Below are 26123 nucleotides of genomic sequence, written 5' to 3' on the forward strand. Positions count from 1 at the left end.
ATATATAAAAGGCTAATATGCTAAGTGTCCCTCCAACTGTCCAAACGGTCTCTATGATGTGCACTGACCACCAGAGGGCAGACGCTCAACACAGGAGCTGCTGTGATGCGTACTGGCCATTTACAAAGAAATGGCACTGCAGACCTGGTGCTAACAAAGCAACACTCGGCTTCCCCCAAGTGGGACACAGGCCCTGCCACCACCCCAGAGCGACACCCCACCAAATCACAGCCAACACTGCCAAGACCCCATGGTGCAAAATGCAGCCCACAGCCCAGCCCAGCCCGGAAACGGCAGCTGTGGGCACCAGGTAATGATGTCACATAGCAACACCCGGTTTCCTCTCCCTAGAGACTAGCCTCCTTGGAGTTTCTTCAGCCCAGGAACATGATTTGCTTTATAGCCAGGTGCAAACATTGTACACTTTAACCAAATGTCTGTAAAGCGTTTTCCCGTGCCTCATCTCTTTTGATCCTCACAGACGTCCTGGAGTAGGTAGATAGGAGACTCAGTGGAATCCTATTTTGTTTTCATTAGCCGGAAAATGGAGATTTAGAAAGCTTAGAAACCTGACCCAACTGAAAAGAAGAAATGGTGGACCTTGAAAATGACTTCAGGTTTTCTCACTGTGCAGAATATAATCAAAGACTGCTACAGTTAAATATTTTACCCTTTGTTCTCCCTGCGTGATCTACAATAATAATCTGCTTCGTGTTGATATTTACTGCTGTGTTGCTGACAATTACCTGAAAGAGAAGTTGGGGTGCTTCACTGGGCTGGAAAAAGTTTAGCTAAGCCAGAAAGCAGGTCTAATTAAGCAAGTTTATTCTATATATATAAAAGACTAAGTTGACTCACACATGTGCGATACATATAACGCTCTCGCTGGCGCCAATCGCACGCATGTGTTTGGATCTGTCATTGTTGATGGTGAATTTGGTTGACACTTCTATTATAGAAAAAGGGAAAATAGCGATATTAAAGTATTTCTTCTAATAAACTTCCTTTTAATGTGCACGAATCCGTGCACCATATGAGACTCGTGATCTTATTTAATTTTTTTATTTTAGCTGTTCTCTCCTGACATCATTCTGATAAGTTATACAACAGTGAACTCTCTCAGAAATTCTCCCATCACTTGGACATCCTACCACCAGTTAAACTACCAATCCAGATTCCTAACTCAACTACAAATTACCTACATATAAATAATCCTTATACATAGAAACATATACACACCCTATATATTCATACCTATCACACACAAACACAAAATTTTGTGCACCCACACATGCACAAACTTATATGAAACCACAGGAATCCACCCATCCTTCTCACCCGAGTATGGTGTTTCCACTAATTTCTATTTTCCCCTGCTATTACCACATGAAGATTATGTGTAAAGGAATCGGAGGACTAAAATAAATCTTTATAAGTTATGTAATGTAAAAATCCAGGCACTGGCTTGGTAGCTCAGTTGGTTAGAGCATTACCTGATACACCAAGGTTTTGGGTTTGATCCCGGATCAGGGCATTGAATACAAGAACCAACCAATGAATGCATAAGTGGAACAACAAACTGATGTTTCTCTTTCTCTTTCATTTTTCCTTTCTTTTCTTCTCTGTCTCTCCTCTCTCTCTCTCTGTCTCTCTCTGTCTCTCTCTCTCTCTGCCCCCCTTCACACACCCCCACACTTCCTCTCTAAATTAAAAAAAAAAAATCCATTCAACGCTTGAATTCCTTCTACAATATCCCCACCAATGATCCTTCAGCCTTTACTTGAATATCTCTAATGACATGAAACAAATAAGATATGAAGGAATCCAGTCTGCCTTTGGTCAAACCTAATTCTTAAAAGGTATCTCTAATCATTGGCCAAAATTTTGACAACTTATACTCATTTAGTTCTAATTGAAGTCTCATCCCTTACTATCTTTCTCCCAGGAAAACCAGACATTCTAGTTTGTCCAAGATGTTATTCTGGCATAATGAATATCCCTTTTCACCCACAGATTTGAACAAAACATTATACAGTCCCTTTATACTGGAGAGCCCTCAAAAATATAAACATCATGCATGTTTTTATCAGTTAACCATTACTCATATTTCAGCTGTTCTGTATATATGATTTGGAGGGCCTTCACCAGCCTTATCATTCTTGCTTCTGAATGCACACCAGTTTATTTATAATCCAAGAGCCCTATGCTTAAATTTCTTGTTGCATATATATGTTAACCCCAATTAAAGGACAGAAAGTCACTTATTTACCTTTGAATACTAGACCAAGATGCAGCTTTGGAATTACTATACATCTGAGTAAAGACATCTGAGTGTCTTGAACAGTGGTACTAGATAGCAGTCTCATATTATACCAGTAGGTATCACTCTATAAATAATATAGTACTTAAAGTTATTTAAGTTTCAATTCATTAAGTATTTATTGAGTGTCCATTATGTGCCAGGCATGCTTGTAAGTGTTGAGAATACGGATGTGAACAAGAAAGACAAAATCTTGTTCTCAAGAACTTAAGGTCTAGTAATCTGTTTTATCTACTTTCTATATAAAAGTTTATAAACTCTTACCCTAGGGAAATTTTATTTTCCTAAGTTAATAGACAATAACACTCAAAATAACTCATAAAGAACAAATACTATAATGAAACAGAATCAGAGAAACTATGTTCTGTACGGGCTAGATTACCATATCCTATGTATTTTTTAGCCGTTTGAATTTATTCAATACTTCTCTTCCAAACTTCAAGTTTGTAAAATCCAAATTTTAAGTATTCCTCAGTACAATTGATAGGAATTTATATTTTTAAAAAATTCAAATTGTTTAAAGTTTACCTATTGATGCTCTTGAAAAGTAGAGACTATGTTACACATTTTAAAAGATTACTTGCAAAACTTATTTAATTCCCAGCCCTGGCCGGGTACTCAGTTGGTTAGAGAGCCATCCTGATACACCAAGACTGCAGGTATGACTCCCAGAATCAACCAATGAATTCACAAATAAGTGGAACAACAAAATCAATGTCTCTGTCTCTCTGTGTGTCTCTCTCTCAGTCTATCTCTGTCTCAGTCTGTCTCCCTCCCTCCCTTCCTCCTTCTCTCTCTCTTTCTCTAAAATCAATAAATAAAAATTTAAAATAATAATAAAAAGCTTATTTAATTCCCATACATACTTCCTTATCTCTACTTAAGAAAGTTAAATGTCACCTTCTAAACACCAAACACAGGTTAACAGAGTAAAGACAGTAACAAATTATGCCTCAGCAAAGACTTAGGAATTCCTCCATTGTCAAAAGTTCTAAATTGAATAAATCAGGTGACTTACTCAAAATTAGAGCATAGCAATGAAAGGACACACTTCGTCAAAATAAACAAGTCTAAGAGGGAGCAGACACTGTACATCAAAAAAGTTTATTTCCATGAACAGAAATCCAAGAACCAGGAAACTACTCAATTCCTATTTTGCCTCTCTGTACTCTCAAACTGAATGTTCTGAAAAGCCAGGGAAAACATGGTTAAGGCATCATTTCAGTCTCCAAAATCTTACTGCTTAGAATTCTTTAAGTTCAAAATTCAGTCATATGAATTTTAGAAAAATGATGCTTGTAAGAATTTAATAAGACACTGAGAGCTTCATGTAATATCCAACCTAATGTTCCTTTTGGAATACCTCAAGCTATAAATTACTGTCTAAATTACCTGCGATATACCTGCTCGGTTTTAGCATGGAATCACATGCATACTTTAGAAGACAAGAAGTACTCAGTAAGTTACAAACGATCACTAAGGTGCTTCATAAAAGATGGTTAATGTAAAAAAAATTTAAATTAATGTACACCTTAACATTAACTAAGGCATTTTCTTTGACTTTGAAAGGTAAAAGTAATGGTTGATCAAATATATTTAAAACACAGTTTATTATGTATAGTTTTTAAATTACATTTTTAAATTCTCTAAGAGGCCCAGTACTGGACATGTTTGGCATATCTGAGATGATACCAAATTGGGGAAACTCAGTAGCAGATATCTGTTATCTTAGTATTTTTGTTCCAAATATAAAAGTGTGTGTGTGTGTGTGTGTGTGTAGGGGGGTTAAGTGTATTAGAAAAAAGCACAGCTTTTTAACTCACAAAGATCTAGGTTTGAATTTCTGCACTACCCTAAATTAGCTATGTGATCTTTGGGCAAGTTACTTAACCTCTTTTAAACATCATTTTCTCACCAAGATGCAAATAACAGAGTTGTGAAAATGATTAAGTAATTTGTTTTATATAAAATGCCTAAGATATGGTCTGACACATAGTAGGTGCTCAATAAATAGTATTTAGGAGAATGCCATTTTTCTTTTTGACTAATTGTATTGACTACACCAGTTAATGTGAATAACTACTGACTCCCAAGTTTTTGTAACTATCAAAGTGTATCTTTACCCTGCTATAGCAGGTTTAAAAAACCAAACCCCTACTGCACTGAATGCCAACAAATATGCACCTTCTCCTTTAGCTCCCATATATTTTGCATGACCTTACATGAATTGCTTAGATAAAAGCTTTTTCTCTTCTGCTTTTGTTATTTTAAAGTGCAGATGCATTTGAGTCATTTTCTCCTTTTGTTTCATATCCTTAAGATCCAAAGCTTCAAAGACATAATGTCAGCATGCAGTCGATTTATGACTGAACTCTTGAAGAGGCACTGAAGAATTACCTTGTCAATCACCCCAAGGACTCTGAAGGCCTTCAGCTCCTCGGCAGGGCTCCTTAGGTTCCAAGGGGGCCTTGAACTTAGTGATCCTGGAGGCTAATGGAAGATATCAAAGATTACACATCAATCAGGGAGGTACTTGAAGAAAGACTGCCTGCTGAAGCAAATGCCAGGCCAAAGGAAACTAAATTTATCATAAATCAGAGAATGGAAAGATGAAAGAAGTTTCTGTTTGTCTGTAATGTAAAATAAAAAAAATAATAAAAATAAAGAAAATCAAAAAGAAAAAGCAAGAAAAAAGTTGCATGTAAATAAATCATGATAACATTTTAAAAAGAAAAATTAATGAGTTGATAGTTTCTAGCACAGTAATTCATTTCAAAACTGTTCAACTATAATGAAACTTTATAACAATTGGATAACTGAGCCAACAATTAATCACAGCCTTATATTTACCCCAGACCACTCAAGAGTAATTTAGAATAGAGAACTAAAAACAATGGAAAAATAGATAAACTTGGGGAGTGAGGGCACACAAGTCATCTCTCTCTTCATGAAACTACACTCCATTAGTGTTATGTTATAAATACATGGTATGTATTTTAAGAGAGATTGGCAGATTCCAGAAGAATTGCCAATAATAATGAAAAATTTAAAAACTCCATCATATAAGCAAAAATTCTTAGAAATAACCTTGTTTAAGCTAAAAAAAGAGATGATTTACAGGAGAAAGAAATTTTTTTAAAATATATGAAAATATGTGATGTGGAAAACTTAATCTGTTAGCTACAAAAAAGTCCAAAAAGGTCAGTGAACACAGAAAAGCATGTATCAGTACTACGTACAATAAAAGAATAATCCTAACTTCCCAACCATTGACCTTAGTTTTTCCCTACCAGTCAAGTAAGACATTAGACTAGATAAACTCCAAAGACACTTCCATTTTGCATTTATAACCAGAAAGCAATGATATATTAATCCTTATATTAAAATGGTGATGCTGCAAAGAATGACAGGAGACACAAAGTTTTGCTTTATTATATCCTCAGAGCAGGCCTTTTTGTTGTCAAAAATCTATTAGGCTATATAGGAAACATGTTTCCCCCATGAGTGGGAGATAAATATCCTGGTTAATCAATTGTCATCATTAATAGTTACTGAGACATCATTCTTGGTACTTCAAGTCCTCATACTGACCAACATCACCAGACAGGAAGCTCCTTGAGAAGAGGAAATACGCCTTATTCATCTTTGTATTCACAATGCCTAGCATGTTGGTTGAAAGGAGAGAGGAAGAACAGACTAGAGAGGAAGGAGGAAGAGAGGAGCAAAACAAGAGAGAGGAGACTGCATAGATAAATTAGGTATCATTTACAAATAGAAAATGTACTTGTAAAATTTTCTAAAAGCAGAAATTATAATCGCTCTCCGTTTTTTTTGTTTGTTTTCTTTTTAAAATATATTTTTATTGATTTCAGAGAGGATAGGAGAGGGAGAGAGAGAGAGAGATAGAAACATCAATGATGAGAGAGAATCACTGATAGGATGCCTCCTGCACACCCCACCCTGGGGATTGAGCCCGCAACCAGAGCATGTGCCATGACCAGGAATCGAACCCTGACCTCCTGGTTCATAGGTCAACACTCAACCACTGAGCCATGCTGGCTGGGCTGCTCTCCTTTTTGTTTGTTTGTTTTTAGGTTCAGCAAGCAAATACTAATTTGAATATGCCTGAAGAAGTAATGTTATTTTAAAAAAAAAACAAAAAAAAACATGCACCAAGAGGTCACTGGTTAAATTCCTGGTCAGGGCACCTGCCTGGGTTACAGGCTCTATCCCCAGTAGGGGGCGTGCAGGAGGTAGCTGATTGATGTTTCTTTCTCATCGATGTTTACATCTATCTCTCCCTCTCCCTTCCTCTCTTTCTAAAATCAATAAAAAAACATTTAAAAAATTTTAAAAAGACAACTTTTTAAAAACACCTAACTTGAGAATGTTGGTGATAATAGCAATTGTATTGCATAATTGTTTAAAATTGATTTAAATTATACTTCTAAGATACATTTCAAAAAACACGTATTTAATATTTCAAAAGGTACTGAGCTAGAGGACATTAAAAAAAAACACACAGATACATCTCTGCCCCCCAAGAAGCTTAAAATCCAAGATGAATTTTTAAGGATACAAAAATATTTAGCAGGGTACTTTAATAGACATATAACAGAAATAGTCTCTTCTATCTTAATTTACATCATTATCCCTCACCCTGCCCTGAATGGAGTACTTACAAGAAGTTATTAAATCCCCATTTTACAGATAAATAAAGGGGAGCTCAGACTGGTTGAGTGTTTGTGGTCAGAAAGAACAGTAGAAGATCCTAGTCTAGCCCTCAACTCTATAGTTTGCAGTCTTCCTACCACACAACATAGTCTAACAATTAAAAATTCATTTCCCCCTCCATTATCAAGAAAGAATAAGGCCCTGGCCGGGTAGCTCAGTTGGTTGGAACATCATCCCAGTACGCCAAAAGGTAGCCAGTTCAATTCCTGGTCAGGGCACACACCTAAGGTTGCAGGTTCGATCCTCCGTAGAGGTGCATGAGGGAGGCAACCAATTGATGTTTCTCTCTCACATGGATGATGTTTCCCTCTCCCTTTCCACTCCCCACCCCCCCACTCTGAAATCAATAAACATATCCTTGGGTAAAGAAAGAAGGGAGGGAGGGAGGGAGGAAAAATAAGTGCTGTAGTTTTGGTAAAAGAAATGTTGAGGAAAATGTATAGGGGGGAAAAAGAATAAGTAATAATTTATCTATTACATCTGTCTTTGAAAATATGGCCAAATGCGTCCAACATCTGTATCTCCTACTTGTACCTTCTTTCTTTTTAATTTTTACTTATTGATTTTAGAGAGAGAGGAAGGGAGAAAGGGGGAGAGAGAGAAACATTGATTTGTTGTTCCACTTATTTATGCATTCATTGGTTGATTCTTGTATGTGCCCTGACTGGGGGTCATATCCACACCTTGGTGTATCGGGACAACACTCTAACCAATTGAGTAATTCAGCCAGGGCTACTTGTACCTTCTTGTTCATTGATGTCATTGGATCTATCAGTTTCCAAAAGAAAGTTATTGGTTCACTTTAGCAATCTCAACAGCAAAGATAGCAAACTACAAAAATTCTCCTGTACCTTCCAATAAATAATCACTGGTGTGCAATAGGAACATGATAACTAAAAAGGATATAAATCATCAAAAGGCACAGTCGCTAGCTTCAAGAATTTACAGTTTACTTGAGGAGATAAGCCAAATACATGAAAAGTTAAACAACAATAAAACCTTTTTGTAAAATACAAGACAATAGAGACAGGCACTATTAGTGTATGATAAACTGGTCGCAGAAAGAAGCAGAACTAAAGGTGATTTTAAATGCTATGTAGAAATTAGGTTAGGAAAAGGGTATTACATATAGGATTGGAAGGAAACTGGCCTGGTTGGGGGAGGGGGGGGGGGCGGGGGAATGGTCAAATTGTAGAACAGAGGAAAATAAAATTACACAGTAGGGTCGGGTCAGTCAGTTTTCACAGGCCTTGAATGTCAGGAAGAAAAGTCAAAACTATATTCTCCAGAGTCTAGAAAACAAGTTTTTGTATGAGAAACAACTCAATAAAAATAGTGATTTAATAAGGTTACTTCTGCAAAGACAGGAATGGTGAAATTGTAATGGCGGAAGACCAAAGATAAAGTGATCATTAAAGTTCTCTTTCTACTTTAACCATCTATAAAACTTTAAGATCAAAGAAATGAACAAAGAAAGATCATGAAATAAAATCATCAATAAAAAATCCTATATTTTTTATATGCAGTGTTTAAATTGGGTAGAATCCCTATGGATCTATTCCTTTTTTCAGATGGCAAAATGAAACATAAATCCATAGAATTTTAAGAACAGAAAGAGACAGAGATCAAGTCCAATATTCTCTCTTTTTTTTTAAATATGGGAAGCAGCAAGGTGAAGCAATTTGTCCAAAATGACAAAACTAGGTAACAGATAAGAGGGGTTTAAATCTTACTTCTAAAACAATGCATGACATTGGGGAAACTGCAGCCAAAGCTAAGGGGGTGGGGAGAAATCAATGTATTTCTAGGCAGCATGACTGATTTCCTTAATAAATAAAAGTAGAATTTTCAGTTATATGTATTAGTTACTGTAGCAGAAGATGCCTAGAGAAGCAAGTAGTAGTTGTATTCATCCACACCAAAACTAAATACAAAGGTCAAGGAGGGGGGCAGAGAAAGGCAAGAATATTGATTACCCAACAGTCTTCAAAACCAAATACAGCAAGTGCTCAAGCCCATGGCAGACATCGCTGTTAATCCCACACTCGGTCTCACAATACATACAGTTCTCCTGGGCAGCCACCACCGTGGATTAGAGTTAGCACACTAGTAAAACCTACTTACTATTCCTGTTCTACATTCTCTAAATGGCTAAGTGAAGCTTACCTTTCTTTTTGTTTCATGGGTTTTTTTTAAGTTGCTATTTATCCTACCTATCGTCTTTTTCACTTGATATTATTCCCTGTTCTCAATGTGATCTGTATTTTTTCTTACCAATTTGCTAGTATTATACTTCTCAAACTTTAACCTGTATGCACATCGCCTGAGGACCTTGTTAAAATGGAGATTCTGATTCACTTAGGCTGGGGGACCCTAAGATTCTGCATTTCCAACAAGGTCCCAAGTGATGTGATGCTACAGGTCCAGCACCATGTTTGAAGTAGGATTAGCTACTCCTCCTTAAATAACCTGAGAATAAATCACCATTACTTGGGAGGAAATAAATAATCAAGGGCAAAAGGAAAACACTGCAAAGAATTTACCCAGAACCCACACTCCGAACCCTGATAGCTAACTACAAAGTACTACATAGTTTCTGAACTTGGCTTCACCTGTAGATTTTTGGCTTTGCCAAGACCTTCATTAGGAACCTATTAACCCTCAATACCCAGCCTCCTAAGACTCTCTTAAATCACATTTCAAGCATCTTTTTATTTTTTAAAAAATTTATCTTTATTGTTTTAAGTATTACAGATGTCGCACCCACCCACTGCCAACCCTACTGCACTATTTTCTGTGTCTATGGGTTGTGCATATATGCATCTAGGTCAGTGGTTCTCAACCTTCCTAATGCCGTGACCCTTTAATACAGTTCTTCATGTTGTGGTGACCCCCAACCATAAAATTATTTTCGTTGCTACTTCATAACTGTAATTTTGCTACTGTTATGAATCATAATGTAAATATCTGATATGCAGGATGTATTTAAGTGACCCCTGTGAAAGGGTCGTTCGACCCCCAAAGGGTCGCGACCCACCGGTTGAGAACCGCTGATCTAGGTTCTTTAGTTAATCTCTAACCACCCATCCACCCCCCTTCACTCTGAGATTGGTCAGTCTGTTCCATGCTTCTATGTCTCTGGATCTATTTTGTTCTCAGTTTATTTTGTTCATTAGATTCCACATATAAGTGAGATCATGTGATACTTGTCTTTCTCTGACTGGCTTATTCTGCTTAGCATAATACTCTCCAGGTCCCTCCATGCTGTCTCAAAAGGTAAGATCTCCTTCTTTTTTATGGCTATATAGTATTTCATTGTGTAACTATACCAGAGCTTTTAATTGCAGTCCTATTCCTGATCTGGAATGCCCCTGCTCTGCTTTCCCATGTTTAACTAAGGGTGATACAAACTCATTTTAAAATACTTTTTTCTAAAGAATTGAGACATACCAATAATACCAGCAAACAAAATGCACAACAGAAAACTACCTTTAATATTATTATAGCAATTATATTCAAAATCTACAAAATAATCAGGAAAGGCATACATTCTACGTATTTTCACTCACACCTTGTAAATGCATAACAAAAAAATGTACTTACACTTTAGAAACTACACCATCTTTGATGTCCTAAATTTAGATTATTTATTTTTTTCTAAATTTCATTGATCTTGAGTTTAAAATTCCTAGAGCTAAATATAGCAAAAAAAAAGCTATATCCAGCCTTTTCCAGGGAAATCCCCTTTTAATATTAATTCTTAAAGCATTCAAAGTTATCTACCATTTAATTTTTTAAAGTTTAAAAAAAGATATGTGTCTCCTTCAGTTAAGATTTCACCTTTACTTCAAACGAAGATCATTTCCTTTTATTCTGAAACCTGTACTTTTCTTGGGGCCTTTTAGTAATGAAGAAGAAGAAAAAAAGGAGAGTGCTTTTGCTCCTTTCTATCCTTTTTTGAAAAGAATGCTATCAACAATGACTGGGGAAATTCAGAGCTTCTGTATTTACCACCAAAGAGTCTCATATATAAATTCAATAAAGCAAAAAGCTTAAATTACCACAGAAAACTCAGGTGGAATGAGTCATGACCTAGTCCTAGACCAAAGGGGAAAACAGCAATCAACAAAACATTTAAAACTGGAAAGGATTCCTTTATTTTCTTAATCAACCAGGCTGGAAAGAAATGTTTACACATGAATTTAAAAGAGAATATCTGCTTTGCACAGAATTTAAGAGTTAAAAGGGCCTAGGAAATCATTTATACTAGTCCTCTCATTGTGTTCATTGAAACTGACGCCCAAAGAGAGTTAATGGAGACAAATAATGAATTCACCAAGCTAATAAAAAACCTCTAGAAGACATTTAAGTTCAAGTTTAGATAAGAAAATAATCAAACATGTCCCTGACCTAAGTAAGGTCCAGGTTTAATAGAATAAAATACAAAATGAAAATGAAAAGCAATTGCTTACTCTAAAAGAAAAACATCTTGCTCTAGCAAGAAAAACTCTCCTCTAGTCTTCTTGCCTAAAAGCTAAAAAAAATCCTAGTATATCAAATGTGGTGCCCCTCTTTACCCTTTCTGATCCAAACTCCCATTATTCTGCAGGGCTCTTACCATTCTCTCTTTTATTTCCTGAAGTAGGTGCATATTTTGAGTCCTCAATTATGCTACAGGGTTTGCAAGAGCAGAGACTGTCATCATCTTTTCTATAACTCCAGAATATATTTGGTTTTTGTATACACACAGAGTCTTAACAGATGCCTAGTGAATTAATATATAACAATATAATCAACTTTCCTATATTATACCTATTTAGTTACATTAAAAGCTATGCTTGAAGGGAAATTCTGACTGATATACTTCATGGTTCCTTTCTCTAAGTCAAAAGCTATACAATTAGCTTTATGTTTCTTTTCCTAATAAATTATTGCTCACAAAAGTGATTATAAGCAACTATAACAGGGGATGCACAAATAGGGAGTTTGAATAAGTATAGTTAGACTATTCAAAGTTACTGTTAATGGAAAGAACTGATAATTTTGACTCCCTAAAACTTTTAGAGTATTTATGTACAAGGTATTTAATAAAACAAGTAAGTTGATAAGCACCCATTCTATTTAACATTTTTATCAATGTCCCCAAAAATAGAATTGAGAATGTATACATTAGGAATGCACACCTGGGGGGGTTGACAACCCCATAGACAGTAAGAATTGAATTCAAAGTAATCTTTAAATAAATATTTCATTTTAAAAAGATACAATTCAACAGTGAAGAGTTTTAAAGCAGTATACAAGGAGAGATGAAAAATAAGGTTAAGACTCATTAATCTAGTCTTAAGTTTGGCTTATAGGCTGGTCTTTTTACGAGGTGGGCACTTGATGTGTGTGTGTGTGTGTTCATTTTTTTTGAGTGATTTTCTCAAACTCATTTAATCCTAACAAGAACCCAGCAAGGAATTATCTGATCCTCATTATTCATATGTAGCAACTGAAGCTACGAGGTGGTTAAGTAGCTTGTCCATTCTTCATGGCTTCAAATGGAGAGCTGAGATCCGAACAAGCCTGCCTGCCTCTTAGATCAATTGAGAAAATAAATACTTTCTCCCATCTCAGAAGATGATTCTTAAATTGCATTTTTTTTAAAAGTTGGTTTAATATAAAGAAAGAAATAATAATTTTTTCCAGAAATGTGCCAAAACAGATAGATAGGATATAAAAACAATAATATTAAACCACAATGTTTCTAATGTTCCATTCACCTGCTTTTGAGACATGACTAAAGGTAATCCTACATAATCTAAACATCACCGTCAGAATTATACCTTTACAATTCTAGGTGATCGATAGCAGCTACTTATAGGACTTACGCTTAAGTGGTTAGCTTTAGCATGAAGCAATAAAAACTTTACAGAAATTGTTTGAGGATCATAATCTAACTTTAAAAAATTCAAATAAAATTCAGTATAAATTAGATTATTAGGGGTAGAATAAGAAAAAAGGACCAAGAAAGAAGGAGATAGCAAGTCCCATTTTATTCTATTTTTGGTGCTTTAATGCTTTTCTTTCACCAATAACTTAAAATTATTGATAAAATTCCAAAGACCAAAATTCTCAAACTCTCTAAATAGAAATAAAGTGAGAGACAAGACAGCAAAAATGGCTAAAGGAAATGCAAATGAAACGTAAGACATACCTGAGCTACTTCATCAAATTGAGCTTTTCTATGAAAGCTAGAGAGACTCTCTGCTCGCATGAGATACTCTGCTGTTCTTCTCTTCACAGCTTCTCGCCGGGTAGGGCTTGACTCTCCTAAAAGGAGGAAACAAAACTCAGGTCAGGGGAAAAATAAATAAACTCTTGTTTATCCAATTTGAAGATTAACTTCCCGTTATCCACTGTACCACTTCTTCACATTTCTAACTGAAAAGAGAGATTCAAAACTGGAATGGAATAATCAAAGTTATTAATATCAGCAAGGTCTAAATATTTTTCAATTACAGTTGGCATTCAATATTATTTTACATTCGTTTAAGGTTTCTAGTATAGTAGTTAAACATATATACAGTTCAGGAAGTGATCCCCTAGTAAGTCTAGTAGCCACCTGACACCATATATATTTATTACATTTTTGACTACTAGAGGCCCGGTGCACGAAATTTGTGCACCCGGGGATGGGCGGGGTCCCCCAGCCTGGCCTGTGCCCTCTCAAAGTGCGAGAGCCCCACGATCGATCTCCCCAAAGAGATAGGCCCCGCTCACTCGTCCAGGACTCCTCAATGGATTGCCCCAAAGAGGTGGGCCGGAGCCAGGGGTCCTGCCCCTGGCATCACCACGCAAACCCGCCGGGACCCGCCCCAGCGGCTCTGCGTGGAGCCGCGTGACCCCCTGGCGTCACCACACGGAACCATAGGACCTGCCTCCACGCCATACACACATCAAGTCCCGACCCACCCACACACGCCCACTGCGCACACTGCCTCCTGGTGATGGATTGTTACAGCATGAGGGCATGATGACCACATAGGCTTTTATTAGTATAGATATTCTCTATGCTGTACTTTATATTCCTGAGCAAGGTCTAAATATTACCTACATGCATTTTATTTATCCAAATTCTGAAATTCTCCTATTGAAATATGTATATAGAGAATTCAACATATTTTATAATAGTAGATATGAGAAATGTAGTATAAAAAAGCTCTGCAGATAAGACTAGCCTTACCCAGACAGTTGTCTAACTCAACAAATAGTATTAAGGTCCACAGATGTTTTTAATAAGAGCTATGATATGGATATGACATGCTGTAAAAGTACCACCAAATTGAAGAATACAATTATTTAGGGTAACTCTGAATTCACTCTAATTGATTTTTATAAGCTTCATGGTTTTTTCATTAACAACAAATTGTCACTCACCTTACAAATGAAAACAAGAATATGATTTAAATCCCTGTAATATATAATTATCTGAAAGTGACAAGTCATTTATTTACCCTGTCTGGCTCTCTGTTTCCTTAAACAAAAGGTTTTTAAAGTGGCCTCCAAGCCCTAACCAGTTTGGCTCAGTGGATAGAGCATCAGCCTGCAGACTGAAAGGTCCAGGGTTCAATTCCAGTCAGGGGTATGTACCTTGGTTGCGGGCACATCCCCAGTAGGAGGTGTGCAGGAGGCAGCTGATCGATATTTCTCTCCCATAAATGTTTCTAACTCTCTATCCCACTCCCTTCCTCTCTGTAAACAATCAATAAAACATTTTTTAATAAAAATAAAATAAAGTGGCCTCCAAGAAGTCAAGACCTCAAAAGAGAGGTGGTCCAGCCCATGGAGCACCGGGCTCTCCCCTCTCCAAAGCAGGATGATCCTGTGCTTTCGTTCATTTTATATGGTACTTGACTGTGAACATTTCATGGCTGAAAGTCAAAAACTTTAAGAACCACTGTACTATTTATGATCTCTAAGGTTCCTTTCCTAAATAATATTTCATACTTTTCATGACTCATTTTTATCAAAGCACTTAACACATGGCACTGTTTTTATAACCAACCAAATACATCATCTGAATGAAGTCAATAAAAAAGCAAGTGTCATATAGTGGGAAGTGTCCTGGATAGCATTCCAGAAACCCTGGTTATCTGAATTTTGGCTCTGCCTCTCACCAGTCATGCGACCAATGATAAGGTATCACATTCTCTGAACGTCTTCTCATTCCTAAAAATGGAAATATATACCTCAAATGGTTGTGGAGATGAAAGGAGCCAACACACATAAAAGGTATTATTACAACAGTGACAAAACTATAGGAAACACTAAATTTTAAAGGTTTCCATTCCTCATTTTTCTCTCAGAATTAAATCCTTCAAAATAATGTTAACTGGTTTGCTGAACTAAAGTGAATTGAATTACTAAAGTAAGCAGACATTTTCCCCAAAAACTCTTCTTATTTTTGCCTGGAACAGTATCTCCTGTTTCTTCTGGGAAATGCCTCTTTCTCCTCCCCTGGATACTGCTCCACCTCTCCTCTCCCCACCTCCCACTACCAGCACTTACTCACCAACAACTGCTTTGAATGAAAACTGCTATCGTGTTTCAGATTTCAGTCCCTCTACACTACTAGTTAGCCAAGGGTTGAAAGCTGAGCCAATCACAGAACCCCACCCTCTTGGCCACAGCTGGAGGAGAGAGGAACTGGCCCAACACAAACTGGGCCAATCAGGCCTTCTCTGTTATTGACACTGGAAATAAGAGTGGGAACTGCCAGCAGCCTAAGTGTCTGCCAATGGTTTCTGCCATAGTTTCTCACAAAAGCCAATCTGAAAGAAGGAACTGGACAGACAGAAGCAGATAAGAGAGAAAGAAAGAAAAAATCCTAGCGTGACTGGGGTCCCTGATTTCAACTGAATCTACATTTCTGCCATTCTCTGCGTAAGGTAGTACAAATATAGATTTTTATCACATGCAAACCAAAGAACCCTGAATGAACATAGACCTCAAAGAAAAACTGCAATAAATTTATTGTAATTTTGCTAAATAACTTTCCTTTCACTGCTTTTACATTACTATTCCATCTCTTCTCTCCTTCATGAGAAATTTACAAATATAATTGGTTTTGGTGAGGGAAAAAACTCTCTACTGCTTTTTAACTGTGGAACAATCTATTAACAATCTATTTTAAACCTTTGGTTTCTCTGCTGCTTTCTAGGCACACTCCAACTCCTGACGCCTCAATTAAAATAATCAGTATGCTTCCTGCCTGTCCTTAAAATGTACTTAATTTCTAAACCCAAGGTTTGTATTTTTCTCAGTTGAAAAATAGATATAATCTATGAAAATCACCTAAGTATAACATATTTTGAGGATAAAGTTTGCCACAAAAATAAGAAACATTCCATATTTCTACACACTTCCAGCCCTTGATTTTGAGTTTGCTGTTTATGGACTCTGTTATTCCCATTTTCATTGGCTCTTCTCATTTCAGCTTATGTCTTTTAAGCCCTAATTTAAATCCCTATTTTAGAATTTTTTATTCCTCTAAGGCTCAATTCTAATAGAAACTGTGCCAATTTAGTGTTTTCATTCAGTGTGAATAAGCTTTAATGAAACTTCAAATTTTGCTTTATTCAAAGATATCAACTTGTCTCCCAAAATAATTTGAGTCAAAAATGCCAAGATAATGGACCACCTAATTAAAGCTAGAGTTAACACCCTATTATGTGATCAAACCACTGTTTTTTTAACTTGTGGTATCTCTGCTGCTTTCTAGGCAGTCTCCATAGGAACAGAGAGTCAAGAACAGGAAGCCAGCAGTTGAAATGGACTCCTGCTGAGGATAGTGATTCCGCTTCCATGGAAACAACAATGAAGTGATGGAAAAACTGGAAGGCTTTTAAAATGTAACCTTAAACATACATACTATGACATATCAGCACCTTAAAAGTAGGTCATAACCAAAGGCCCTGGTGGGGTAGCTCAGTTGGTTAGAGCACTGTTCCCATACGCTAAGGCTGCAGGTTCGATCCCTAGTCTGGGCACATACAGGAATCAACCAATGAATGCATAAATATGTGGAACAAGAAATCTATGTTTCTCTCTCCTCTCTCTACAATCAACAATAAAAATTTAAAAAAGAAAAAGCAGGTCACAACCACTGCTGATCAACAGCAGCAAGGATGACAACTACTTCTTACAGATTTCTGCTGCTGGATACTTACTGAAGTTTGTGAGTAGTACATACCAGAAATAAAAGACCAATCTTCTGGACAATTCTAACTGATAACATTATAGATAGATGTAACTTTAAACAGATTTTAATTGATTAAAAAATTTTAATCGATTCTAACCTTAATTTCTTAATTTTCATTTTAAAATTCATACAGCTGATAAGGATTATTTTTCAGGAAAAACTAGGTTATCTGGAATTCAAATTTTAATTTCACACTAGGTCATGTGACTGTTATTTTTTCAGTAATATATTCATGTAGACACTTCATAAATGCTTTTTGTTGTTGTTGTTAATCCTCACCCCAGGATATTTTTCCATTCATTTTTAGAGAGAGTGGAAGGGAGGGGGAGAGACAAAGAAAGAGAAATATCAATTTGAGAGAGACACATTGATTGATTGCCTCCCACTCGCACCCCAAGCTGGGGATCGAGCCTGCAAACAAGGTACTCGCTCTTGACTAGAATCAAACCTGGAACCCTTCAGTCTGCAGGATGACACTCTATCCACGGAGCCAATCTGGCTGGGGCAATAAATGCTCTTAAAAATGGATATATATTTTACATTCTACTTAAAGATAAACCACTACCTTCAATAAGTTTCTCTGCATTTCTGTTATTCAGATACAGCAAAATTTTCCACTGGGTTTCGGCATTCAGAAGAGAAATCTGCTCCCATTACATACTAACTTTTCTGTCAACAAGTTCTGGTGCACCACAAAATATGTCACCTGTATACTGTGCATATACTGTGCCAGCCTGTATTTCTTTACTCTATACTTTATCAATTTCTGATCAGGAGAGAGGACTGATAGAGGGTGCTGAGTGTGCTGTGTGAAAGGAAGAGAAGGTAGCCAAACAAAACTGAGGAAAACTACCAAAGTTGTCGCTGAAATTTTTAGAAGCACTCCTTCACTGTATCAATTTCTATTTTCAGGAGATATATTATCTTCCTTTTATCACTAAAGAAACTAAGGTTCGGGGATATAAAATGCCTTTCTCGGTTATAAAGTTAATATAAGAACCTAAACCTAAACCAGTTCTATGACATCACACTTCAGGTAACTGAATTTGAATGACATTATTCTTCGGTTACTGAGCAGAACAACAACAAAACACAGAGCACAGGACAAGTACAGATGAGTATGGAAACAAAAATGAAGAGAAAATAAACATAGGATTTGAGGCAGGAGCCTATCAGACAACATAGCAGAGCAGAAGAATCAGAGAGGAGAGACTGAGGATGACAGACAAGCACACAGGAAAATGAGAGCTGCAAAGAGTTATGAGTTTCACACTGTGTAAAAGAGAATGGGCCTTTCAGAGAAAAACTAGTCTCTCAAACATCCTTACCCAAGGATTTCCTTGTAAAACAAAGGCCTTTGCCCTAGCCAGTTTTGCTCAATGGATAGAGCGTCGGCCTGTGAACTGAAGGGTCTCAGGTTCAATTCCAGTCAAGGGCATGTACCTAGGTTGCAGGCTCCATCCCCGGCCTGTCAGGGCACATGCAGGAGACAACCAATCGATGTCTCTCTCACATGGATGTTTCTCTCGCTGTCTCTCCCACTCCCGTCCACTCTCTCTGAAAATCAATTGAAAAATATCCTCGGGTGAGGATTAACAAAAAAAATAAAACAAAGGCCTTTGCTCATTTACTCACAAAAAACAAAAAAAAACAAAGAGGCATTCTTACTCATAGAACTAATGAAAATCAGTTGCACAAACTAGAATAAAAAGTCGTTTTTCCAATTCTGTTTGAACACAGCTAATGCCTCATCACTGGTTCAACAGAATAAAATCAATGCTGGAGGAACTGGCCACATTAGAACTCTTCAGTGACAGTATATCTACATCTGTATTTCATGGGAAATTTTAAGGAATCTTTAAAAGTATTTTAACTGCACTTGATTTTAATCTCCACATAAGACTCTACTCAGTCACATCTTATGTTCTCATCTCAAGTTCTACCCTACAAACACTCTCTAATAGGCCCTGTGTCACTGTACTCTTGGTCAAGCACACGTAGTTCCATTCAGATTTATCACATTAGAAAGAACATCCAAATCAACCTGAGTCTGTTGGAGCGTTGTTTGTCGACACTTCCCTTTCATTTTGTTTTTTTTTACAACTTTAGTCACATGAAAGAATATGCGTATTTGAGATGGCCTTGGTGGTTATATTTTTTAAGTGCTGATTTATTGTAGTTACTGGTGTTTTGTTCTTTTCAGGTATAGCCTACCTTTCTGGCTTATGCTAAGTGTTTTGACAACAAAAGGAAACCTTGAGAGAACAGTGATTTATTGTCCTACACGTCTACAACTCTGGAGCCACAAGCCTCTCTGTGTACAGCACAAGCCCGGTCAGCCAGGGAATCTGCTCCATTTGCATTTAACCAACCCCCCATAAATGTTTTCACAAAACCAAGTTATGTGACCCCCACAAGTCAAAAGAATCACCAAAGAATAGTAAAAGCCAAAGTCATAATAAAATTCATAACCACACATTACCTCCATTATGACTGTTTTCAATGCTGCTTAGCAGTTTTTCTACCACCAATAATACTAAATGAAAACTGACACATCATTAGGTCATAGAGTACTAAATGCCCACAGAGACAGCCTTCTCTTAGATACAACAATTTCTTTCTGCTCCCTAACCTCTTTTCCTTTGTTTTGCAATTTTAAAGGGGAGTACCCAAAAAATTAATCAATCTCTTCAAAACAACACTGTGTGGCCAGTCTCTTTGTGACAAACTCTTGTCAGTAAATAAATAAATAAACCCCTAAGAGTCCTTTATGTTCTAATCCAGCGGTTCTCAACCTGTGGGTCGTGACCCCTTTGGCGGTCGAACGACCCTTTCACAGGGGTCGCCTAAGACCATCCTGCATATCAGATATTTACATTACAATTCATAACAGTAGCAAAATTACAGTTATGAAGTAGCAACAAAAATAATTTTATGGTTGGGGGGTCACAACATGAGGAACTGTTTTAAAGGGCCAGACGGTTGAGAACCACTGAATCAAGTGGCTTCTAAAAGATTAAAAAGATTTTTAAAAATTTTTTTATTGATTTTAGAGAGGAAGGGAGAGGGAAGGAGAGAGATAGAAACATCCATGATGAGAGAGAATCATGGATCGGCTGCCTCCTGCACGCCCCCCACCAGCGAACGAGCCTGCAATCCGGGCACGTGCCCTTGACTGGAATCGAACCCGGGACCCCTCAGTCCTCAGGCCGATGTTATATCCACTGAGCCAAACCAGCTAGGGCAAGATAAAAAGATTTTTAAGGCTCTGGCCAAGTAGCTCAGTTGGTTAGAGGGTCATCCTGATACACCATGGTTGTAGGTTCAATCACAAGTTAGAGCACATACAAGAAGCAACCAATGAATGCCTAAATAAGGTGAACAACAAGTCAAAATTTACCTCTCTCTTTCTCTTTCTCTCTCTCTCTCTCTCTCTCTCTCTCAAAATAAATAAATAAATAAAGACTTTTAAAAGCTAGAGATATAATGAAGGAAAAGGAATAAAGAATTAAAAACAGGGAACTAAAATTTTACCTTATGATATAAAATAAAAAGTAACACCTCCACAAACAATAATTTTTTCATCTGCCACACAGTTAAATATGATAAGCCTCCAACCCCCACAAAGACTTGTGCTCATTCTTTCACTGGCTATGAGAGAGACATCTTTTTTAAAAATATATGTACATTTTTTAAAATTACTTTTTAGAGAGAGAGGAAGGGAGAGAAAGAGATAGAAACATCAATCAGCTGCCTCCTACATGCCCCCTACTGGGGATCAAGCCCACAATCCTGGCATGTGCTCTGACCAGAAATATAATTGGTAACCTCTTGGTGCATGGGACACATTCAACCACTGAGCCACATCAGCTGGGCAAGAGAGTCGTCCTAAGAGAAGTAGCAAATCTGTGGAAGACTCTAAAGTCCAGCAACTGTTTTTCTTGATGTTGTGTACTGAATCATATATTTTTCCTTTGAGAGGATATAAAGTGACCAACAGAATTACTGACTATAAGCAGTTAATTCTTCTCAATACTAAAAGTTTCATATACTCTTCTAATGCAGCTCCACCTTAAACATTAAATTGACTTAGTGAATACCAGAATTAGAAGACTCCATCCATCCCATCTTCCTTTGTGTCTGCATTTAAACAATTCAAAGAATGTGTCAAGCAATCCTCTCAGAGGAGCCCATTTCTGAATAACAAAGGAAATCCTCCCCAGCAGTTGGCTTTCTTTAAGTAAGCCAGCAAAGGGAAGTTTTCATACCACTTATTCCTACCCCTTTTCAGAGAGATGCCTCAGTTACTGAGCATAATGTTCCAGACATATAGTCATCTCAATGTTTAGTAATTTCAATGCTGTCATAGAACATTACATATAGAAGAGGTTCAATAAAATTTTATTGAAAAAATTAATGGAAAACTAAATGAATGATTTTGCACCAATATTACATGGTCAGATAACAATACCTTCATACCTAGAGATGCTCCAATTACCTCTTTCTCTAACTTAAACAATAGTTACATAAAATTAATATCAGAAAATGTGTGTAATTATTGTCTTTATCATTTGTGTAATAGGTCAAATGCATAAAAAAGGAATAGAGCGGAACAGAATATACAAGTGGCATGGTTAAACAAAAAAGAAAATCTACATTTTGATTTAATTTATGAAAAACTGTCAGAACAGTACCAATGAGGAAAATAAGCACAGATATTCTAAGTAATTAAAAAGTATTGTGTAAAATAGAGTGAAGTCTATGAACTCTTTTTGTTTGATAATTACAATCTTGGGAAATGTGTTTCCTAATTGTTTGCAAAAATACAATATGACTATACAATGATCTGATTATTTTTCAAATGAAACACATTTTGAGACCACTAATGGCAACACAGTAAGTTTCTGAGGAAAAGCAGATGTTGTCAAAACTTCCTAAAAGAGGATACGCTGAACTTCTGTGCATTTTATATACAAGACTCAATGTTTAATTATTAAGATTTAATTTAAGGTATATTATATAAAACCATGTAACTCAAGTAATTACAAGCTCTGGTGGTGTCACCAGTTGGTTGGAGTGTCATCCCATGCATGGGAAGGTCGCTGGGCTTGAATCTCAGGGTACATACTTAGGTTTCGGGTTCGATCCCCTCGGGTGCCTACGGAAAGCAACTGATCCATATATCTCTCTCACACTGATGTTTCTCTGTGTGTGTCTCTCTCTCTCAAATTAATTTTAAACAATAATAATGATTAACTTTCACAGTGTCTAATAACTTGCTAGCACTAAAGAAGCAGTAGTCTTCCACGTAGGGAGTTTTAGTTACCTTTGGTTTATTCTAAAATGCTGAGATAACTACATTTCTTCTGATCAGAATCAAGGTTTTTTCAGTAATCAGAGATTAAACCAACCCTCTCATTTTAATGTTTCGAAACTGTGTTGCTAAACATAGAAAAATGTGGTGATACTGATGACAGAGCCCATCTAATAAAACACTCTTCGAGAATCCTCATCCATCTCTCTGCTTTTGCTATAGAGCAGCTGTGCCTCACACAGATTCACATGAATGAAAATATTTAAATGAGAAACCACCCACTTAGTTTATTTTCCATATGACTTTCCTGTAATTATTTTGTAAACTGTTCACACAACAATACATAAAAACATCTGCAAAAACAGGTAATTAATGTGTCAGGCCAAACTAATGCATTTTTTATGGTGTCCATGCTTCGTCAACTGTAATTATAACTCTTTTTAAGCAAATGATGATGTGTTTGTTGCAATGTGCAAGTGGTTATTTTAGATGCTCTGTTTACTGTTCATACAATCTGAATAAAAAACTCCACAGCTACTTTACCCCACACAGCAATGCTTTACCTAGCTTTTTGCAAAAGCAAGAAAGTGGTTCTCTCTTCCAAGTTATATTTTGTAGTAAACATTTTTGGCATTTAACATGAAACTCTCAACCTAAGAGTTGACACCAAAATAGTCAACAATTCAAGAAACATATGCCAGCAAGTGATTCAGCCAGACTTTCTTCCTTCAGTTGTAACCCTGCAGGAAATACGGCACATAAGTCAATCGGCTGCAGTAGGCTAAGCCTCCTGGGTATCAGAAGTTTAGAAGGCTCAAAGGTTCATTACTATTGTTAATGTATAATACCCATTCCATCTAAACCCACCAAACACATATATCTTTGACATGAGACCAATGAATGAAGAACCAAATCCTGTCCAAAATACAGTTTCATAATTCAATTTATCCTGCTTGAGTTCTAACTACATGAAATATTATTATAATTATGACTATTATTATACTTAGAGGCCTGATGCATGAAATTCTGGCAAGAGGCTCGGCCCTCGCAGCCCCAGCTGCCATAGCCGGCCCTCGCAACCTCAGCCGGCCCTCGCAGCCCCTCGCAGCCCCGGTTTTGTCCGGAAGGTCGTCCGGACGGTCATTCTGCTGTTTGGTATAATTAGCATATTAGCTCTTTATTATATAGGATAATAATATTGCATATTAATAATTGTCCTCAAATGGACATTCCTGAAGGCTGGACTTTAGTTTCTTATTTCCATAGTATTTTTTCTGAAGATTGTAATAATAAGCTTTTTAACTCAAAACATTTTATTTCAGAGTAAAACTACCTTAATTCTAGTAATATATAGAAACTTTACTTCAGTAGCTACTTTTCTTTCCTATTCCTTTTTTAAATCCTCACCTGAGGATATGTTTCTTTGCTTTTTTATTGATTTTAGAGAGAAAGGGAGAGGGAGAGAGAGAGAGAGATAAACATTGATGTGGGAGAGAAACATCAATCAGCTCCAGTACACAACCTTACCGAGAATCAAATCTACAATACTCCAACCAACTGAGTCACCCAGCCAGTGCATAACACTGGATTTTTTATAAAAGGATCCAACTATATCCTGTCTGCAGGAAACAAACTTTGATTCAAAGAAATAAATAGGTTGAAAGTAAAAGGATGGAAAAATATATCATAAAAAAGGTAATAATAAGAGAGGTGTAACAGCTATACTAATATCCATCAAAACAGATTTCAAGAAAAATAAATGTTACTACAGAAAAAACACACTTTATATTGTTAAAAACTTAATTAAGAAGATATGTTATAAATATGCAAGTATCTAAAAAGTGTTCTAAAACAAATGAAGCAAAACCTGACAGAAATAAAGGGAGGAACAGACAACTCAACATTAGTTACAATTGTCTCAATAATTGCTAAAACAAAGACAGAAAATCAACAATGATGTAGAAGACCTGAGAAACAATACCAACCAACCTAAATTAACTGATATCTACAGAATACTCCACTTAAAAACACCAGAATATGCCCTAGCTGGTTTGGCTCAGGGGATAGAGCCTTGGCTTATGGACTGAAGGGTCCCAGGTTTGATTCCAGTCAAGGGCACATGCCTGGGTTGCAGGCTCAATCCCCGGTGGGGGATGTGCAGGAAGCAGCTGATCAATGATTCTCTTTCATCATTGATGTTTCTATCTCTCTCTCCCTCTCCCTTCTTCTCTGAAATTCAATAAAAATACATTTTTTAAAAAAAACAAAAAACACCAGAATACACATTCTCCAAGATAGATCATGTGGTAGGCCACAAAACAAGTCCCAATAAATTTAAAGAAATTTAGATATATTCACCAACTACATGAAAATTAAACTAGAAATCAACAACAAAATAAAATTTGGGAAATTTACAAATATTTGAAAATTAAAGAAAAAATTTCTAAGTAACCCATGGCTCAAAAAGGAAACCACACTGGAAATTAGAAAGTATTTCAAGCTTAATGAAAATATAAACAGCCTTTCTGCCTCCGCAGCCGCCCTGGCGCCCGTGAAAAAGCTCGTGGCGAAGTGGGGCAAAAAAAAGAAGCAGGTTGTGAAGTTTACCCTTGACTGCACCCGCCCCATAGAAGATAGAATCATGGACGCTGCCAACTTTGAGCACTTTCTTCAGGAGAGAATCAAAGTGAATGGAAAAGCTGGGAATCTCGGTGGAAGGGTTGTAACCATTGAAAGAAGCAAAAGTAAGATCACTGTAACGTCTGAGGTGCCTTTTTCCAAAAGGTATTTGAAATATCTCACCAAAAAATACTACTATTTGAAGAAGAATAACCTACGTGACTAGTTGCACATAGTTGCTAACAGCAAAGAGAGTTACGAATTGCGTTACTTCCAGATAAACCAGGAGATGAAGAAGAGGAGGAAGATGAGGGTTAAAGCTCATTTATCTGCAAATTTTGTATGAGTTCTTGAATAAAACCTGGGAACCAAACTGGTGGTTTTCCTTGTATCTCTACAGTATGGATTGAACAGAAAACTGAAACCATAGTAACAGGGCTTCACTTGGGGCGCCACTCACTTTGTCCGGAAATTAGATGTTGGAGTCCTACCTTGGCTCCAATTTAGCATTTGCTGCTCCTTGGGTTGCCTTGAACATGTTGAGGTTTGGCAATTTCATTTGCCGTGAAGGCTCTAGCACAGTGGTTCCCAAACTTATTTGGCCTACCGCCCCCTTTCCAGAAAAAATATTACTCAGCGCCCCCTGGAAATTAATTTTTTTAAAATTTTAATAGCAATTAAACAGAAAGATATATGTATTAATGTTTCTACCTTTTTCGTAAAATATAGTAAAGAAAGGTGTAAATTAGAAACATTGAAGTTTGAAATTATGAAACTATTTATTGAACTCAGAATAGAAAGGTAATACAAAAAAAGTTAAAACAAATGCACCTGTGGCCATCAACCGCCCCCCGGATCGCTGCAGCGCCCACCAGGGGGCGGTAGCGCCC

The 26123-nt window shown here is 36.7% G+C and overlaps 1 protein-coding gene and 1 pseudogene across 8 annotated transcripts in view; one reads left to right on the top strand and one right to left on the bottom strand.

Moving 5' to 3' along the window:
* RPS6KC1 (ribosomal protein S6 kinase, 52kDa, polypeptide 1) overlaps nucleotides 1-26123 on the bottom strand; it is a 130822-nt gene that overhangs the window by 53135 nt on the left and 51564 nt on the right. For 5 of the 8 annotated variants that reach the window (XM_005865157.2, XM_005865156.2, XM_005865158.2 and 2 more), the window contains 2 exons: nucleotides 13254-13369; nucleotides 4718-4810 (listed from right to left, as the gene is read on the bottom strand). In XM_005865157.2, coding sequence (XP_005865219.1) covers nucleotides 4718-4810; nucleotides 13254-13369 — 209 coding nt within the window. Of the gene's footprint in view, nucleotides 1-4717; nucleotides 4811-13253; nucleotides 13370-26123 lie in introns of those variants that run through there. The other 3 variants (XM_014538776.1, XM_014538772.1, XM_014538777.1) reach the window with 2 other exon arrangements.
* Nucleotides 22186-25551, top strand: LOC102243728 (annotated as a pseudogene).

Source organism: Myotis brandtii, unplaced genomic scaffold (assembly GCF_000412655.1).
Source record: "Myotis brandtii unplaced genomic scaffold, ASM41265v1 scaffold197, whole genome shotgun sequence".
NCBI lineage: Eukaryota > Metazoa > Chordata > Mammalia > Chiroptera > Vespertilionidae > Myotis > Myotis brandtii.